Source organism: Scyliorhinus canicula, chromosome 12, assembly GCF_902713615.1.
Source record: "Scyliorhinus canicula chromosome 12, sScyCan1.1, whole genome shotgun sequence".
Lineage (NCBI taxonomy): Eukaryota > Metazoa > Chordata > Chondrichthyes > Carcharhiniformes > Scyliorhinidae > Scyliorhinus > Scyliorhinus canicula.
Window position 1 is genome coordinate 124,509,386 of NC_052157.1, and position 20,315 is coordinate 124,529,700.

Genomic DNA, 20,315 nt, shown 5'->3' on the forward strand with positions numbered 1-20,315 from the left:
ATACAACTCTGCTGAACCGGCTGGACAAGATTCAGAGGGGGCTTGTGTGATTGGCAGTGTGGCTGTTTCTTTTAGAACTAGGGGCCAGTGTTTAAAAATCACGGACCTTTCGTTTAAGACAGTGATGGGGAGGAATTTCTTAACTCAGAGGAACCATTGGAATTCTTTGGAATTCTCTCCCATGGAGAGAAGTGAATATATTCAAGGTTGAGTTTAAGATGGGCACACAGGATGGCGGGGTTAAGGCCCCAATGTGATCAGCCATGGTTTTATTGAATGGCTCGATGGACCAAATGTCCTAATCCTGCTTCTATTTCTTATGATCTTATCCTACATCTTCTTGATGTCTATCACTAAACGCCCCCCCTCCCGCCATCACAGTTCATTAAACCTTCGGTTTTACACTACAGTTGCAACATGATATGATCACTGGGCAGTGATTAAAAATGCAGGGTTGTATTGAGGGGTTGGTTATCAAAATGTGTTCTTCAAACTTCCTCAGTGTATTAGGTTGAAAGGTGGTAGATTTAAAACTGAGATGAGGAGGCACTACTTCTCGCAGAGGGTGGTGAATTTGTGGACCTCTCTGGCCCACAGTGCGGTGGGAAACCGAATCACTAAATGGTTTCAAGAGGGAGATAGATATTTCTGATTTAAAAATAAAAGGGTTAAAGGGATAGGGGGAACAGGTAAGTGGTGACTTTGAGACCAGGAAGAGATCAGCCACCGATTTGAATGAATGGCTGCGGGGACTGGAAAGGCTGAATTGCCTACTTGTGCTCCCAATCCCTATGACCGTTAAATATAGAAGTTCATCAAGCGAGCGACCATTGTGGTCCTCCCATTTTGTAGAGGGTAGCACCACGAGTTGGGAGGGGGGGGGGGGGGGGGGGGGGGGGGGGAGGGTCTTTACATAACTTGTACGGTGGAGCCCACCATCGGGAACAAGCAAGAGCCGTAATATTGCCCTTTTAATTAAATACTCCAGACGCGTGTCCCCGGAGCGTGGGAAGGAGTCGATTGGTCTCAAACGCTGGTGGATGTGCTTTGGTCAAAGCGGCGCCGCATCTTGTGATTTATAGTGGGGGGCGCTTTTCTAGAGAGCCGAGTGACGTGTCGCTGTTTTGTGGGAAGATTAAATCGCTTTAAAACATTCGACCAGGGAAGAAATCTCACGCGATCTTTGTGCCGGACAGCTTGTTAAGTATTTTTCGCGGCCAGATTAAGAGAAGTGGAAGTGCCGGCGTTTGAATGGTCGGCGCTGGAAGCCTGCTCGAACCCGGGAGGTGAGTGGCAGGACGGCCAGGGTTGGGAATCTGGGTGTCGGGCTGGTTTGCGGGGAGGCTCCCTCCTGTCACTGCGCGGGTGCCTTCTGATCTCGGGGCCGAGGAGAAGGTCGCACCGGCGGCGGGGCGATCGCGGACGCGGTGGTCGCAAATGACCCTTTTCCTCTGAGCGAAAGGCTTCGTTTGCACATTCACATCACGGGGTGGCGTGCGCTCGAGGTGAAGTTGGATTGCTGTGAGTCCGCTGCGAAGGCCCGAACTGACTGCGGGAATACACGGCTCGGAGAATGCAGCGGGCGGGGGACTGACTGGATGGTGGGAGTTTACTCCGGGACCCCGAGTTTTTGTGGCAACAGGGAGCTTTTAAGCACCTATGCTGCAGCTGTGGAGAGTGATGGTAAAGGCTCCAGTGTTCTTTCCATCAGATAGATAGCCAGTTCCCCAGGGCACTAACAGGGGTGTGCAAAGCGCTAACCGGTTCCCCAGGGAACTATCAGAGGTGCAAAACCCTAACCAGTTCCCCAGGGAACTATCAGAGGTTGACAAAGCGCTAATCAGTTCCCCAGGGAACTATCAGAGATTTGCAAAGCGCTAACCAGTTCCCCAGGGAACTATCAGAGGTTGACAACGCGCTAATCAGTTCCCCAAGGAACTATCAGAGGTTGGCAAAGCGCTAATCAGTTCCCCAGGGAACTATCAGAGGTTGGCAAAGCGCTAATCAGTTCCCCAGTGTAATGACCTCCAATTAGCATTATTGGTTGGCCAATTGGAGTATGAGCTCCCTCAATGATAGCTCATTGAGGGGGCCCATATAAGCACCTGTGTAGGCTTTGTGATCCAGTCTTAAGTTGACTGGAATGCTAGCAGCACTGTTGGAGCTGCTCTTGTATATAGTTATTGGCAATAAATATTGGTGTGGTGACGGGACTACTACCTCCTGTGGATTATTACAGTGGTGACGAGGTAAACAAAGAACTTTACGGAGACCAGCTGCTGCACTCTGAGGGTAAGCCTTGCTATTTCAAAAATACCGTTTTTTGGGAGGTTAAATGCATTCGACCCGACTATTGAGGACTGGTCCCAGTATATGGAGAGAATGTGTTACTTCTTCCGGGCCAATGATATAACTACGGACGAAAGGAAACGGGTTATCCTGCTGTTGGCGTGCGGACCCTCAGCTTTCGCCATTATATGTAGTCTAACTTATCCCGATCCGCCAGACACGAAACCTTTCCAAGAATTAACGGAATTGGTGAAAGAGCACTATGACCCAAAACCACCCCTCATTTTGCGTAGGTACAGATTCTACACAGCGAAGCGGGAAGACGGAGTCAGTCACAAATTTCTTGACCCGCCTGAGAAGGCTGGCGGAAAAATGTGAGTTCGGCCCAACGCTAAATGAAATGCTTCGGGACCGGTTAGTGTGTGGCATAAACAACCTCACAATACAGAAGCGCCTGTTGGGGGAAATGCAGCTAGACTGCAGGCAGGCGGTGCAGCTCGCACTGTCCCTAGAAAAGGCAGCAAGTGGGGCGCAGGAACTACAGGGCACGCCAATGGAGGTAGATACCTGTGAGAGGGACTACCACAACGGGTCCTGCTACCAGATAGCTGCTCTCCGGAAAAGCCTGAGGAATAGAGGGCCAAATGAAAACCCCAGAACTGCCCCCAAGTCTGCTAGGACTAACTGGAGACAGAGGGAAGTACCGGCTGAGGCTCCCCCCAACAGAGAAGGACCGTTTCTGGCACCAAACAGAGTGGGGTAACAGCGACAGAAACCCTAGAAGGAGGTGGCAAAAGAGGAATGGCAGGTGGGGACGCAGGGAAGTACACAACCTAGACGCCACATCCTCCTCCGAAGGGGAACAATTATATAATATTGCAACGAAGAAAGCAGAACCCATTAAGGTTACCCACGGGTGAACGGGCGGCCGACAATAATGGAAATAGACACGGGGGTGGCCATATCAGAAATGGGAGTGGCAGCATTTTAAAAAATCAAGATGGACTCCAGCCACTAACCCTAACAAAAACATCGACAAAACTTAAAACCTACATGGGGGAACCCCTGGAAGTTCTCGGCATGACTCATGTACCCGTGGAATATGAGAAACAATTGCTCAGATTACCGTTGATGATAGCAGAGGGCTCTGGACCGAGCTTAATTGGACGGAACTGACTGAAAGACCTAAAATTAGATTGGATGAAAATTTTCCAGAGTGGAAGTGGGCAGTTGAGTGGAGTACTCCAAAAATGCCCGGAGGTCTTCCAAGAAGGTTTGGGGGAAATCATAGGCGCCAAAGCAAATTTGCACGTGGACCCAGAAGCCCTTCCAAAACGTTGTAAGGCCAGGGAGGTATCTTTCGCGTTAAGGAAGAAAGTAGAGGTCGAAATAGAAAGGCTACGGCGCGACGGCATTATCAGACCAGTACAGTTCTCGGAATGGGCAGCACCGGTGGTACCAATTTTGAAGCCAGACGGCTCGATACATCTCTGTGGAGATTTCAAACAAACGGTAAACAAATACGCACTGCTGGACAAATACCCGATCCCGAAAATAGACGACCTATATACCAAATTGGCAGGTGGGCTTTTGTTCACGAAACTGGACATGAGTTACGCCTACCTGCAGTTAAAACTGAACAAGGACTCCCAGAAGTTCGCTACGATCAACACCCTGAAGGGCCTTTTTCGTTATACTCGGCTACCTTTCGGAGTGTCATCAGCCTGCGTTATATTCCAGCGTACGATGGAAAATATTCTGCAGGGACTACCGCAGGTGCCGATTTATTTGGACGATGTCTTAATCACGGGTAGGACAAACAGGGAACACTTAAGGAACCTGGAGGAAGTGCTCCGGCGTTTCGCAAAGGCATGCGTACGGCTTAAAAGAGAAAAATATGTTTTTTCTCTTATACCTAGGATATAAAGTAGACAAGTCGGGCTTGCACCCATTGGAAGACAGAGTAAGGGCAATAAAAGAAGCCCCAGCTCCCACCACAGTCCAGGAGTTACGATCATTTCTAGGGTTGGTAACCTATTATGGCAAATTTATTGAAAATAGGGCGTCCATCCTAGAACCCCCTCCACCAGCTACTAAAAAAGGGGCAAGAATGGAAATGGTCCGCCCACCAAAACCGAGCATTTAGGGACATTAAGGAACAGCTGTCATCCGAAATGTCCTAGAGTATTATGTCCCAAGGAAGGAGTTGGTGGTCACTTGTGACGCATCCCCTTACAGGGTAGGAGCTGTCTTGGCCCATAAAGGAAGGAATGGGGAAGAACGGCCAATAGCCTATGCTTCGAGGACCATGGCGATGGCTGAGAGGAAGTACGCCCAAATAGAGAAGGAAAGACTGGGGGTGATATTTGCAGTAAAAACAATTTTACCAGTATCTGTACGGGCAGAAATTCACCATGGTGACGGACCATAAGCCGTTATTAGGGTTATTAAAAGCTGCTGTTGCTTGGTACATGCCTTTTTCTGGGCTTTACCGCTTAGCTGGTATCATCATGGAGAACCTTCTGGTTCAGCTGATGAAAACACAGAATTTTTACTACATCATAGACTATCATAGAATTTACAGTGCAGAAGGAGGCCATTCGGGCCATCAAGTCTGCACCGGCTCTTGGAAACAGCACCCTCCCAAGCCCACAACCCCACCCTATCCCCATAGCCCAGTAACCCCTCCCAACACTAAGGGCAATTTTGGACACTAAGGGCAATTTATAATGGCCAATCCACCTAACCTGCACATCTTTGGATTGTGGGAGGGACCCGGAGGAAACCCACGCGCACACTGGGAGGATGTGCAGACTCCGCACAGACAATGACCCAAGTCGGAATCGAACCTGGGACCCTGGAGCTGTGAAGCAATTGTGCTATCCACAATGCTACCGTGCTGCCCATTCTCTATTGCCACTATATCCTTGATGTTCTTGGAGCAAGGGTCCTCTGGTTCCATCATAGGTAGGTATGCGCCGACATTTGACAAGAATCAGCAGATCTTTCAAATGCCTATTGATGGGTTAAATGATGTAAAGTCACCATAGTCCTAGATGACCATAGGCTGCTTTACCCTTTCGAAGGGGAGAGTTGACTGGTGTTGATTCAACCTGAGGGTCACCACACCTCGGGCAAGGTCAAAGAGGCGAGGTTTTCATGAATAACTCGGCCGGTACAGGAATTGAACCCACATTGTTGGCCTCATTGCATCACAAAACAGCTGTCCAACCTACTGATCTAAGCCACAAGGCCTCTTCATTGAAGGTTGTTGATATCTCTACATATCTACGTTCTACAATCATCAGCAATCTGTCACTTGATGCTGAAATCAACATGCGCATCACAGCTGCAGCCTTTATGTTCAAGCTTAGTAAGAGTGTGGAACAACAGCAACCTGACTGAGAACACCAAACTGTAAGGTTACATCCTGAGTCCTTAGTCAACAGTGGTGAGACCTGGACAACATATACTATGGAGGAAAAAAGATTGAACAGTTTTCACTGCCACTGTCTTAAACAAATCCTGGGCATCACTTGGAAGGACAAGGTCACCAGCTCTGAGGTCCTGGAGTGTGCTAATTACATCAGTATACACTCATTGCTAAATTAACATAAGCTAGGCCATGTTCATCAGATGGATGACAGCCATATTGTTACAGTGAACTGGCCACTAGAATGTGACCTTTTAGATATCCATACCTCTGCTACATGAGACACCTTCAAGCGAGACATGAAGATGGTGGACATTGATGCTGACAACTGATGGCCATGACCTTTGGAGCTGACTGCTTGGAAGGGCATTGGAAGAGGCAAGCTGAAAGGGACAGTTAAGCTGGCCATGAAGGGGGCCTGGAGAAAACGGGCCAGAGAATCGTACAACGTCCTTTGCAGCAAATAACAGCAAAAGCTGCCTTGCCAGAGTGGGCTTCGGAGCTACACCAGGTGATGCATAAGACAGAGTTGACCACTATGGTGCTGGTGCATGCCATAATCTCATGTCGGTACCCGTTTTGAGCAATATTGGCCCCTTAGTTCAATCCAGTTTCGCCAAGTTGTAATTACCCAGTAACCTGAGAATAGTTTTCAACTCCTGGTAATAAAGTAGAATGCAGTTTTCCACTACAAGAATTGCAGCTAAAAAGCCTCCCTACATCTCACCTCCTCTCCATCTTGCTTTCCTCCTTTTAAGATGCTCATTAAAACCTAGCTCTTTGATAAAACATTTGGTCATCAAATATCACCTTTATGTGGCTTGGTGTCATAGTTGGTTTTATAATACTCCCGTGAAATGCCTTAGACCCTCATTATGTTAAAGATACCATATAAATATGTTGACAAAGAGTCATCTGACTCGAAACGTTCGTTCTTTTCTCTCCCTACAGATGCTGCCAGACCTGAGATTTTCCAGCATTATCTCTTTCGTTTCAGATTCCAGCATCCGCAGTTATATATCCACTTTTATATAAATATATTATTGAGTATAAAGCCTGGAATGCAATATTCAAATTTGATCCTTGCATCAGAGGAAAGATGTAGGTTTATTAAAGGAAGTTTAGAGAGTTAAGACTAAAATTAGACCGCTTTGAGCCAAGAATTGTGTACACTTAGCCATTAACCTCTGGACTAGACCAGGGCGAGGAAGAACAAGATGGAAATCTTTTGGATCCTGGACAGTCCTTAAGCTGGGTGACCGATTCCAAGGAAATGGGGTCACAGGTTAGTTAATTCCCAAATTCATTTGAATCTGCGAGATACTTGAAGCAAATGCCCACAAACACTTTGAATTAGCTGACTTGCCGTTTGCTGCCTTAGAACAATCTACTTCCAAACCCGCAAACTCTACCAGCTAGAAGGACTACAGCAGCAGAAGTATGACAACGCTGCTACCTGCAAGGAGCCCGCCAAGTGGCACACTTTTCTGCTTTGGAACAAAATCGCTGTTCCTTCACTGGGTCAAAAACCTGAAACTCCCTTCCTTTCTAACAGCGCTGTAGGTGTAACCTACACCGGATGGACTGCAGTAGCTCAAGAAGGCAGTTAACCACCATCTCCTGAAGGTGTATTACAGGGATGGAAAACACATGCTAAACCTGTCAACCATGCTTGCATCTCGTGAAAGAATATTTTTTTAATTATCCCATTGTCTCTGGAAATTTGGTCATAGCTGGAGTGCTGAGGAGTGAGGATGGCAATTACAATTTGTTAGTAGGTTAAGGACTGAAATTAGTAATGAACAGATAGGGGAATCTGAAGGAACGTACCACAATCTGACCCAAAGGTGGTCATATTCTGCGCTGTGTATATGTGACCTGCCTATGGTCTAGCCACCTTAGCTTTTGTCTGTGCAGGGTGCTAAAGGATTGTAATTTTGCATTTTTTTGGATTTCTACAGGGATTTGCAAAGCAATATGACTACACTTGCTGAAACAAAAGCAATCCTTCACAGTGCCGATGCAGTGTGTTTTGATGTAGACAGCACGGTGATAAAAGAAGAAGGAATTGATGAACTCGCAAAGTTCTGTGGAGTCGGTGATGATGTAGCAGAAATGTAGGTGTTCATGGTCTTTGCTTTTAATAATGGGAAGTCCATTGTAATACCATCAGTGAACTGTCCTTGCCTATTTTGAGCAATAGTTCATATACATTCCTTCAATTTAGATTCTCGTTCTCCCAAGGTATGGATGACCGGCGATCTGAGAATACTTTTAATTATGTTGTAAATCACAATGTCTTTGGCAAGTATGCTTCACTGGTAAGAAAATAGAATGCAGTCATTCCTGTACAGACTTGTGCAGTAAACAAAAAAACCAGCCGATATATTAAGGGCTCAATTCAGCGACCCTCTTGCGCCTGGTGTAGATTAGGGCATAATGGGTGAATCGCGTGCGAGCCCCAAATTAGGCTGAATGGTGGGTGTGAAACCTCGCTGGGCGAGATCCAGATCTGCATATTTAAATGAGCCTGGGACTCACCTGCCATGTCTGTGAAACCTCGCCTGGGTACCGTTTAGTACTGGTCTGCACAAACTTGAACCAGTCGCAGCGCCACCTGGGGGGGGGGGGGATCTCAGGTCATTGGAGACCCCCAGGTGGTCAGGGACAAGGCAGGGTGGCACCATGATACCTGTGCACCATGTCACAGTCAGGATGCCCAGGTGCCAGGTTGACACTGCCAGGGGTCGGGGCTGGGCGACCTTGCCAGGTAGAGGGGGCAGAGGGAGAGTTCCTGAGGGCCTCCCCAAAGGTGGGGAGGGTGAGGAGAGATCAAAAGAACAGTTGGGGGGGGGGGGGGGGGGGTGAATTGGGGCTGCTGGACAAAAGGAAATCTCTGGAGCGACCTCGGTGGGGAGCCTCCTCCTTGAGGCCAAAAAAACACCAGCAAAGAGCTGTTGGATAGCAGGATGTTTCGGAGCAGTGCAGCCAGTGAGAAGCACCCCGCCAAATGAGCCATTCAGCGAACTTTAACTTGAGTCCGCTGAATTGCGCCCCAAGTGTATGTATAATAATCATTAACTTAGAATTTGGAACAAAAAAGCGAAGTGCTTTTGACAGTGAATGGACTGATTTGACGGAACATCCACCTGTATGAGGGTGAATAACTTGGAAAGAGAAAGGCCATTCAGTCCATACAGGCACATTGAATGAACAATTTAATTCGACCCTTGCAACCCCTGTGCTTTCCCCGTAGGCTTGCATTTTATTTTCATTTTCAAATGGTTATCGAGTTGCTTTTCGAAGTTACTATTTAATGAGCTTCCCTGTCCGGCATTGTAGTCTAGAACCTAACAATTCGCTACATTAAAATAAAATCTCCTTTGCTCCTGGTTCTTTTGCAATTTGTATCCTCTGATTATTGATTTTTACCCCCCCCCCCCAGTGAAAACAGTTTCTCTATCAAAATAGTTTATAATTTTGAATACGTCCATTACACTCACTCCTAACACTCCTCCAAGGAGAATAATCCCAACATTTCCCAGTGTCATTGTGTAAATGAATTCCTACATCTAGAGTTTAATTCCTGTGTAACGTCTCTACATCCTCCTTTTTTTAAATGTAACGTCCAGAATTGAGCTTAATACATCAGTTGAGGCCTAATCCGTGAAATATAAAGGTTTAGTGTAACTTATTTCCTTTTGTACCCGATTTATAGTACCAAGGATTCCTTAAGCTTCTCTTGTCCAGCTCCCTTCATGATTTTTGTATGTGTGAACCAATAGGCCATTCTCTTAAAGCCTTTCAGTTTACATTGCCTATCCTTATTCCTTTTTAGAGTACCCAATTATTTTTTTCCCCAATTAAGGGACAATTTAGCGTGTCCAATCCACCTACCCTGCACATCTTTTCAGGTTGTGGGGGTGAGACCCACACAAACACGGGGAGAATACGCAAACTCCACAGTGACCCGGGGCCGGGATCGAACCCGGGTCCTCAGCACTGTGACGCTGCACTGTGTCACCCTCCCTCTCCTTATTTCTCCCGAGTAGGATCAACACTTCTAGAACATGTGCAGCTTGTCTACACCATATATGCTGGTTTCCACCATGTTGAGGATGGCAGTGCTCGTGGAATCTCATCCACCTGTTCATTTTCTGCATTTCTGCCACCATTCTTCACTGGACATGGTAGGTCCAGAGAGTTTTGTTGTTGCCCATTTGGTTTTTGTTGTCGCCCATTGGATATCTGACCATCTTATTTTCTTTTGGATGCAGATAGCTCAATGTAATCCTATCACCTATGTTGGTACCTCAGTCTAAAGTATGTTAGATGGTGCTCCTGACATGCCCTACAGCTTGCAATAATAATCTTTTTTGTCACAAGTTGGCTTATGTTAACACTGCAATGAAGTTACTATGAAAATCCCCATGCCGCCATATTCCGACGCCTGTTCGGATACACAGGAGAATTCCGAATGACCAATTCACCTAACAAGCATGACTTTCGGGACTTGCGGGAGGAAACAGGAGCACCTGGAGGAAATCCACACAGACAGAGGGAGAACATGCAGACTCTGCAGACAGTAACCCAAATTGGGAATCGAACCTGGGACCCTAGTGCTGTGAAGCAAGAGTACTAACCACTGTGCTACCATGCCGCCAATATATTGGGGTTGGTGTCTCAACTTGACTGTGATTGAGCAATGGGAGAAATTAGCATTATGAAGTTACAGAATATGACCATTCTGTCATAGTACCTCATGCGTAGTGAAGTTGCTAGTTGTACCGTTTTTGTCTAGCTGAGCACAGTACCATGCTGTTCCACAGAGGATATCTTTTCAAGTACGTTGTCACATTCAGTGACTCTTTCCAATTGACCTTCTTATTACAGGACTCGAAATGCAATGGGAGGGGCAGTCCCATTTAAGAAGGCTTTAACGGAGCGACTAGCTATAATACGACCTTCACACAAACAAGTGAACAAATTAATAACTGACCATCCACCTCATTTAACAGAGGACATTAAGTAAGTAATTGGACGCAGTCTCATGATTCAGGTGGTTAGAGTTACCATAGTGGTGTAGTTGCAGCAAGAAGGAAGAAGTTATTTTCATTTGTATAGTAAGATTTTTTTTAAAGCTTAGAAAAATGTATTTTATTTCTCTTTTTGATACCAATGCTGTGTAGAAATCAGGCAATGAACTGATGGTCATCATGGGGACTATTGTTTTTGTGCAGGTGCCTAGAATGGAGAGTAGTCCAATCATCCCTGCCTACACATAAACAGACCTTGTTTTCTGTAGTGGAGATCATGAGGTGTAAATGTATAGCTGCAGGATCAGCATTGCTCAAATTGAATTGCAGAAAGTAGTTTGTATCCCTCCCCCTGCCATTCTGGGCTCACTGGTGCAGTACTACATGTGTCATCCACACTGCGAACCACTGGGAGCTAGGGGGTATTTTCTTGCTTGGGGACTGAAGAGAAATAACCTATAAAGTGGGGCTTGGGATAGAGGAGAGATTAAATGAAAATCGCTTATTGTCACGAGTAGGCTTCAATGAAGTTACTGAGAAAAGCCCCTAGTCGCCACATTCCGGCGCCTGTCCAGGGAGACTGGTACGGGAATCGAACCGTGCTGCTGGCCTGCTTGGTCTGCTTTAAAAGCCAGCGATTTAGCCCAGTCAGCGGTGAAGCAAGAACACTCCCCATTGACCTTGAAAAAACCTAGGCTGAGAGCTCTAATGATCTCGGTGGTGAGAACCGTACATTCATGGAAACCATACATAGAAAATACAAGCAGGAGGAGGCCATTCAGCCCTTCTAGCCTACTCCACCATCCATTATGATCATGGCTGATCGAGTTCAGTGATCCTGCCCTCTTTCCCCCCCCCCCCCCCCCCCCCATATCCCTTGATTCTTTTAGCCCCAAGAGTGATTTTAGCTCACTGAGCTAAATCGCTGGCTTTTAAAGCAGGCCAGCAGCACGGTTCGATTCCCGTATCAGCCTCCCCGGACAGGCGCCGGAATGTGGCGACTAGGGGCTTTTCACAGTAACTTCATTGAAGCCTACTCGTGACAATAAGCGATTTTCATTTCATTTCTATATCTAACTCCTTGAAATTACACAACGGCTTGTCCTCAACTATTTTCTGTGGGAGTGAATTCCACAGATTCACCACTCTCTGGGTGAAGAAATTTCTCTTCCCCTCAGTCCTAAAAGATTTACCATTTATCCTCAAACTATGACCCCTAATTCTGGACTCCCTCATAATTGGGAACACGCTTTCTGACCCTATCCTGCCTAATCCTGTTAGAATTTTATAGTTTCTATGGGATTCTCCCCTTGTTCTTCTGAACTACTCCCTATACTGTGTGGCAAAATTTGGCAATCCCCTCTGACACTTCTAAACTCCAATTAATATAATCCTAATCAACTTAGTCTCTCCTTATATGACAGTCCTGGCATCCCAGGAATCAGCCTGGTAAACCTTCACTGCACTCCCTCCAAAGCAAGAACATCCTTCCTCAGATAAGGACACCAATACTTCAGTTGTGGCCTCACCAATGCCCTATGGAATTACAGTAAAACATCCCTATCCCTCTACTTAAATTCTCTCATTATGAAGGCCAACATACCATTTGCCTTCTTAACACGCAGGTAACTTTCAACGAGTGATACACGAGGATACCAAGGTCTCGCTGAGTATCCATCTCTTTCAATTTACACTATTCAGATAATAACCTTCCTATTTTTGCAACCAAAGTGGACAACCTCGCGTGTATCCACTTTATACTGCATATGCCCACTCACTCAGCCTGTACAAATCCTGCTGAAGCATCTCTGCATCATTATAGTTCACCCTCCCACCCAACTTTGTATCATCTGCATCTGCAAATTTGGAGGTAATGCGTCAAGTTCCCTCTCCTGATTGTGGCATTCTTTAATGGGGATTCCCTATTGTAGCATTCTTTAAAGGGGATTCCCACCATTGAGCTGCAGTGATTCATCAAGCTGTCCAAGCAACCAATCACCTTAAGGAATTCTCACAGACACACAACCAGGAAATGGAAAGTATCCCCTTTAAAAAATTTTAGAGAAGGAAAGGAAGATTGGAACATACACAGGGTAAGTTAGAAGGTGGAATATGAAAAAACCCTTTGAAGTAATAATTATTGTAAAAATCTTGTCACTAGCATAATTGGGATACAACATTCCATGATTTTTTTCCACGGCCAGATTGGTTCTTCAGCAGTAGTTATTGCTTTGTTTACGATTTAAAAATCCAGTTCTGCCACAATGACCTAGGCTTGGCTTTTCATGGGGTTTCTAATAGTGGTATGAGTATGAAGCAAGGGACATACTCCCCAAACGTATTTGATTTTACTCTTCATGGGCTCTGACAGGGCAGGGGGAATCTGTAGCTCACCCTGTGATAGAGATGTGAAAGATAGACCGCAGTTTCCTTATCAATTGGTACTTGTGCTAAATACTGAAGTTGCGGTCAGTTTCAAAGGAGTCGCAATAGCAAAGGCTTGATCTGATGAAAATATTTTTCAAAGTTGAATGTGTCTGTGTTATCAAATAATCTGTTTAGTTTTCATCCCATCAAGGCACAACTCTTTCTTTGAACTTTTATTTTAAAACAGGAACCTAGTTGATCATCTTCAGCAGCACGGTGTGCAAGTCTTCCTGATATCGGGTGGATTTAGGTGCATCGTGGAACATGTAGCAGCAAAGATAAATGTTCCCTTATCCAATGTTTATGCAAACAAGCTGAAGTTTTACTTCAATGGTAAGGATCATGAGGGTGGGAATTGGCCATTTCTAGATCAGAAACTCCCGCTTAGTGAAATTGAAAGGTGTAAGAAATGAACTGCTGACCAGCCGTAGAAGGGAGCACCACAAAGGGGAACAAAGAAAAGCAGGGCTGCAAATTGGTGCAAGGATTGGACACCGACACCTCACTGCTCTACCGCATTGACATCAATATCAATCCCTCCATTGCCTCTACTTTGTCATGCAACCTGACGTCAGCTATCAAATTAACAGACATTCCTTCCAACAAAGACATTGGGCTGAATTCTCCGCTGTTGGGATTCTCCGTTTTGCCGGTAGCCCAGGGATATCCCTGGTGACGTGGGGCTGCTCCACTTGACCAGCCGACGAAACGGAGAATCCCGATGGCTATGGGAGAAACCCGCCCATTGTTTTCAGTGTCTCCTATAAATTCAGTTCTTGATGTACCCACTCCTTACCTCGCCCTGGCCACCATTTCAGGCTCAACCGGTGTGTTTGAAACATGGCATTGTTTTTGGCCCCAAGATGAGCATCCAACAACACATCTGAGCCATCAGCAAAAATACCTATGTAATGTCACCTGACTCTGCCCCACCTCAGTTAATTTTGTTTCTTAATTCATTGAACGATGTAGGCATTGCTGACTAGGCCAGCATTCATTGCCCATCCCTAAAAGCCTTGGAGAAGGTGGTAGTGAGCTGCCTTCTTGAACTGCTGCAGTCCATGTGATGTAGCTGTCAGGGTGGGAGCTCCAGGATTGCAAGCCAGTAACAGTGAAGGAACAGCAATATATTTCCAAGTCGGTATGGTGAGTGACTTGGAGTGGAACTTCCAGGTGGTGGTATTCCTATGTATCTGCTGTGCTTGCCCCTCTAGATGGTAGTAGTCGTGGATTTGGAAGGGGTTGTCTCAGGAGCCTTAGTAAGTTTCTGAACTGCACCTTGTAGATGATAAATACTGCTGCCACTGTTCATCAATGGTAGAGTGTGTGGATGGGGTTCCAATCAAACAGGTTAGAGGGAGTTTGGCAGTCACCATTAGGGGAGCTCGGAGACCAGTTCAGAGAGGACAGGTATTCTGACAGCATCAGCATGAAGCTAAAGCAGCTTAGTGGAAGCAGCTTTCTCAGACTGGTACCCAATTATTTTTTTTTCCAATTAAGGGGCAATTTAGTATGGCCAATCCAGCTAACCTGCACGTCTTTTGGGTTGTGGGGGTGAAACCTACGCAAACACGAGGAGAATGTGCAAATGAAATGAAAATCGCTTATTGTCACGAGTAGGCTTCAATTAAGTTACTGTGAAAAGCCCCTAGTCGCCACATTCCGGCGCCTGTCCGGGGAGGCTGGTACGGGCACACGGACAGTGACCCAGGGCCGCGATTCGAACCCAGGTCCTCAGCGCCACCGTTGCTGCCCTAATTTTTGCGGACTTGACCGAATTTAAGTTTAAGCGTTTTCAATCAGAAGGTGGTGAGTGTCTGGAATTAACTGATTAAGTTGGTGGTTGAGGCTGAAAAGCTCAACTCATTTAAAAGCTACCTGGACCTGCATCTGAATGTGCTGGATTCTGCAAGGTGATAGACCTGAACCTGCAAAATGGGATTAAAATGAGCAGCTAGATTCCTTTTCCTCTTTTATTTGGCTGGTGCAGACCTGATGGGCTGAATGGCCTCATTTTGCATCTTTCTATGGTTCAAGGAAGTTACTAACAAACCGACCTGGACAGCATGTTGGATGCTTGTGGCAATCCATACACAGAGATTTTGTTCAGACCTGGAACAGAATTATCCATGACTTTGTAAAGTGTAAGAATGGACGAGAGTCCTACTGTTGACTTGTAATTCTAGTGATTCACAGTGGCTGCTTGGATTGCCTTACATCAAACATGTTAACTCTGTGTGTGCAATAGAAAGAGGGTGCAGGCAAAGGAGGTGGGAATGACAGAAATGCTTTCAGATCTATGCTACCCAGCCACCCCACTTGGACTAGGAAATTAGCAGGCCTAATGGAGTCTGGAGTTGCAGAGATATCCTCTTCCAACCTTACAGAAGGAGAATAGTAGCCATTTCCAGTACATTTTGTGCAGAAAACCCAAAGGAACGCACTTATAATGGAATAGATACAACACAGGAGGCCATTTGGCCAGTTGAGTTTGTGAAAAGCTATTCTTCCTGTCGCCTTCAAGGCTTCGTCCCATTCAAATAGGATTCAAGCTTTTTGTTTGGTGAACAGAGAGCACAGTTTGACCCTTTTTTTAAATATATCCAATTTCATTCTTTTAATTGTAGCAAGTAGTTGGGCTTTCTAGATGAGGAAGTTCACCATTTGTATTTATGCTTCTCACAGAGTACAGTAAGAAGTCTTACAACATCAGGTTAAAGTCCAACAGATTTATTTGTAATCACTAGTGATTCCAAATAAACCTGTTGGACTTTAACCTGGTGTTGCACAACTTCTTACTGTGCTCATTCCAGTCCAACGCAGGCATCTCCACTTAATTCTCAAAGAGTAGGTCATTCATTTATTTCCATCACAAATATTTCATTTTTATGCACACAATTGATAGAAGGCTGGAATTGTGGACGTTCTGCGATAGGAAATTGTTAAGATCATGTTAAATCCTATTTTTCATAACTAACTTCAAGTAAAAATAGTTTACATTATGCAAGCTAAGCAGCTAGCATGTTGACTTGCAGCCGGCATCTGCTGATGTTTTTTTCACTTGAACTGTCCCATGTGACCATTTCTTGATGTTGGCCTGGTTGTGTGACAATTAGGGGTCACACCTAGCAGCTGAGAAGATTTCTGTGGGTGTTTTTGAGATGTTCAGGGCTCCCACCACGTTATGAGAGATCTCGAAAACTGAAGGGTGGGGTATGTTTTAAGGTCAGATGGCACAGGTTTTCATGACGTGTGGAATTTGTGCCCCATCTCTTTTTAACTCCACCTCCAAATTGTGTTAGTGAATAAAAACTCCCTGGTGAAACAAGGTGTGATAAGCCCCACGAGACCGACCCGATCAATCCCCCGAGGGGGGGGGGGGCTCGTGGAATACAAGCTCCGCCGCTAAGGGGCTGAGGTCCAGCAGTGGGCCTTGTTAATTGCCCGAGATATGAGCTGGCATCTCTGGATGGTCCTGGCTGGTACTTGTAGTGTTGCTTAGTTGCTGTATTTCCTAACAGTGGGAAGAAAATTACCGTATATACTCGCGTATCATGCGACTTTTGAAGACCTAAATTGTAACCTAAATTTGGGGGGGGTTGCATGATACGCGAGATACAAAATTCGCGGGTGTTTTACTTGCTGTTTTTTCCGACGAGGAAGGAAATCTATAGAACATGTGGGAACCTGCACCTTTTATTGTTAATGACACTCTACCTGCTGGTTAAACAAATACAGCTTAGTAAACAGAATAAGGATTGCACTACTGGTAAATCAAGACATTCATTTAATCCTTCCAGTTTGGTAATGTATATGTAAGTCCGCTTACTCGATTCATAAAGCAAATAACGCAACCCATAGTTAAGCAGGTGCAGTAAAAGGCAATCATGATGTAAGGGGGCATTGTTCAGGTGCAGACTACTATTATTAAAGTTATCCAAATAAAATGTCTGATTATTGCTAGCTAGCGACTGTAACTCTAACAGTAAGAACATACCCTTCAACCCTGGAGAAAAGATGATACTTTTACAGTTTTTGAAATCTGCGCGTTTCCATAATAAATATATTTTTAAAAATGTACTACTGACCATCATAGGGTATATATAATTCTTCGTTACATTATTCAATACATGGCCGTCTTTTTCCGATACAGAATTCGCGGGTGTTTTACTTGCTGTTTTTTCTGATGGGAAGATGTTCAGCCACTTGACGTTTCCATTCATAAAAACATGAACGTGGCTGAACATCATCCCATCAGAATGCTGTGGTCAAAATCTGAAGAGTAGTATTCCTGATCATATGGGTAGTTTATTCAATACATGGCCGTCTTTTTCCGATACAGAATTCGCGGGTGTTTTACTTGCCGTTTTTATGAATGGAAACGTCAAGTGGCAGAACGACGCTAGTAAAGACAGCTGGAAAGCTGTCCGATTCGCGAACAGCTTTCACAACAGAATCCACTCTGCAGAATCCACAGACAATGATACCATTTGGAAGTTTTAGTTTGGGCATTAATTTCCAAAAAAAGTGACTCGCATGTAACATGAGATATAGCATAGAATCATGTTTTGGGGACGCAAATTTAGGGGTCGCATGATACGCGAGATCGCATGATACGTGGGTATATATGGTAATTACTTTTCACTTGCCTTTTTCGGGCTCCTCATTGACTTCAATACAAGGTATAATGGATATACAAGCGTTGATCTTGGTTCATTGCAGGTGATTACGCTGGTTTTGATGAAACCCAGCCAACGGCAGAATCTGGTGGAAAAGGCCGGATCATAAGACTTCTAAAAGAAGAAAGAGGCTTGAAGAAGGTTGTTATGATTGGAGATGGAGCCACGGACTTGGAGGCGTACCCTCCTGCAGTACGTACAGATCTAGAACTTAATTTGTCACTTCAAAAGTTGTAATTTGTGTTTACATTTAATAAATTTAAGTTTAAGCTTTACATTGTCTAGTACGAGAATGAGCCCAATGGTAAACATTCAGCCTTGCGTTAGATTCTGACTGCTGCTTGTATGTATCTAATAATACTTTCATAGAAATGTCCAATGAACTATTGGTTTCCTATCTTAGGATGCATTTATCGGATTTGGTGGAAATATTGTCCGTCAGCAAGTAAAAGAGAAAGCCAAGTGGTTTGTCACAAGCTTTAAAGAAATTATTGAAGAACTGAAAAAGTAATTTTTTAAAAAATAAATTCTATACTTTAACACAAATATAAGAAAATGAAGAGACAATTCTCTGATATGTTTTATTGATTTGAACTTACTAATTGTTCTTCTTAATCCCTTCCCAGTTAGTCTCTGGCTTCTCTAGCTGGAAAGGAGGTGCAGCTGGGTTCAAGATCACCATGAGCGCTGTTGCCAATGTCACAAGATGGGTCTCAGATTCCCCATCTGCCACTGGAGGAAGGCTCCCAACTTAATGCCCAGCAGTGAACTTATGGAAGTTTCTCATATGGCTGGAAGAATTGAGTCCTACTCAGTTCTGAAACTCAACCCCATGATCGTTATGGTGTCAAGAAAACCTTTCTTATGTATTGTATTTCCCCTTCTTAATATTACATATTCAAAGTGAGGAGGTAGACAGATCTCCAGGCCATATTCGCTGTGACCTCGGGAGGAACACAATACAAAAGCTTCAACTGCACTCCTTATGTCCTTTTCCTATCATCCTTGATTACCCAGTAAGCTTGGATTCTCTATTTCATCCTCCCTCCCCTTTCACCTAAGCTGTGCTGAGACAGCAACCCACCCTGTGAGGGCATTTCTTTTTCTTTCAAGCTTTATTGATTTATGTACTGTAAAATATATAAGAATAGTGTTTTATCAGAAATATTTAAATATACTAAAAAACAGCATTGCTCAGTTGAGTTTTGATAAATGCTTTTATTAATTTAACTAAAGTATTGCTCGCAACTTCTTTTGGAGCACTATCCTTTTTACACTGTGGGCCTATGTTTGAATGAAGCACCGAAAATCAAGAGGGGCAAATTATTACAAGGATTGTAATTGGCTATTAATTATTAACAATCAGTTGGCATGAACTTGAGCAGAATTGTCACTTTATTGGCATAGAGAAAAAAAATGGAATAAAAATTAATTTACATTCATCTGATATGTGACTGATGGTCTTTTTCTATCTTCTTACATATGTTGCTTGTTGGCTGTGACTTTGTTCAGATGGATCAGTAAACCTTGATTCTCATCATAATTGCTAATGTTTGTATTTAATCATGAAGTGAGGCACACTCCACCAGTCCTCCTGCTGAAGTGATTTGGGATGTCTTAATTTGAAGGACTCTAAAGCGCATCATAAAAACTAAATGTAGGGGGCTATTCAAGCACAAGTGCTATTTTGGGCAAGTTTACGGGGTATTTCCCACCATTGTTTTGGGTGAGATCCAGACCTGGATTCATCCACACCTAGTCATTTTTCTTGGGCCTCTGAGTTTCTCCCTGGTCTAGCCCACAAATTGAAACTTTTAAGCAGTGGGGGGCTGAATTTGCTGGCAGCAAGCTCCTTTGTGATCTGGACACCATTATGAAAGGGTGCCCTGATCTCTCAAGTGAGCTTGAGTGTCCCCCACATCCCCCAATCTCATGGGCAATGCCATCCCCTGCAGACATGTGCTTTAACCCCCCCAACCCCCCGTTATGGGGTTTCAGAGGGCCTCCCTCACTTTCACTCCCTTTCATGGGCATGGCCCCCCTCAGACTCTGATCCTTGGGTATTGTCAACCTGTCATCTGGGCAGTGCCCCTGGCACCTTGGCAGTACCAGGGTTGGCACTCAGGGTGCCCAGTTGGAAGTGCCACAGTACTGGCCTGCCCCTAATCACCTGGAGGGGCTCTAAAGGCCTCCGAGTCTCCTGAGTGGTCATCATAACTGGTCTCCGCTTGTGGAGACCAGTACTAACTGGTGCCCAGTTGAGGCCTCGCCAGTGTGACTGGTGACTCCCGGGTGAAAGCGGCGTCAAAATGAACGCGTGTATTTAAATAATTTGGGCCTCCTGCAATTCACCCGCTGTGCCTGGTGTGACATGATGGTAGAATCGCGCCCATAGTTTTTGTGCATCTTATCTCAGTTCATGGTGGCAGTCCTGCAGATGTATGCATAGGT

At 45.0% G+C, this 20,315-nt stretch overlaps 1 protein-coding gene across 4 annotated transcripts; it reads left to right on the forward strand.

Moving 5' to 3' along the window:
- The first annotated feature begins 989 nt into the window (after positions 1 to 989).
- Positions 990 to 19,311, forward strand: psph (phosphoserine phosphatase). Of its 4 annotated transcripts, XM_038814034.1 has the most exons (7): positions 996 to 1,286; positions 7,684 to 7,839; positions 10,616 to 10,750; positions 13,373 to 13,518; positions 17,908 to 18,056; positions 18,268 to 18,371; positions 18,491 to 19,311. In XM_038814034.1, exons 1-7 carry the CDS (start codon positions 1,252 to 1,254, stop codon positions 18,492 to 18,494), a joined length of 729 nt encoding a protein of 242 aa, XP_038669962.1. In that variant the 5' UTR covers positions 996 to 1,251; the 3' UTR covers positions 18,495 to 19,311. The 4 variants fall into 4 exon arrangements, with proteins under 4 accessions (XP_038669961.1, XP_038669963.1, XP_038669962.1 ...); XM_038814033.1 differs by lacking the exon at positions 18,268 to 18,371 and having other exon boundaries at positions 990 to 1,286; XM_038814035.1 differs by lacking the exon at positions 18,491 to 19,311 and having other exon boundaries at positions 993 to 1,286; positions 18,268 to 18,375.
- The last annotated feature ends 1,004 nt before the right edge of the window (positions 19,312 to 20,315 follow it).

Excerpts from the sequence above, each read along its gene's own strand:
- psph (XM_038814033.1), top strand. The coding sequence starts at position 1,252 with ATGGTCGGCGCTGGAAGCCTGCTCGAACCCGGGAG. Across the intron at positions 1,287-7,683 it reads AGCCTGCTCGAACCCGGGAG|GGATTTGCAAAGCAATATGA; the intron begins GTGAGTGGCAGG and ends GGATTTCTACAG. Across the intron at positions 10,751-13,372 it reads CATTTAACAGAGGACATTAA|GAACCTAGTTGATCATCTTC; the intron begins GTAAGTAATTGG and ends ATTTTAAAACAG.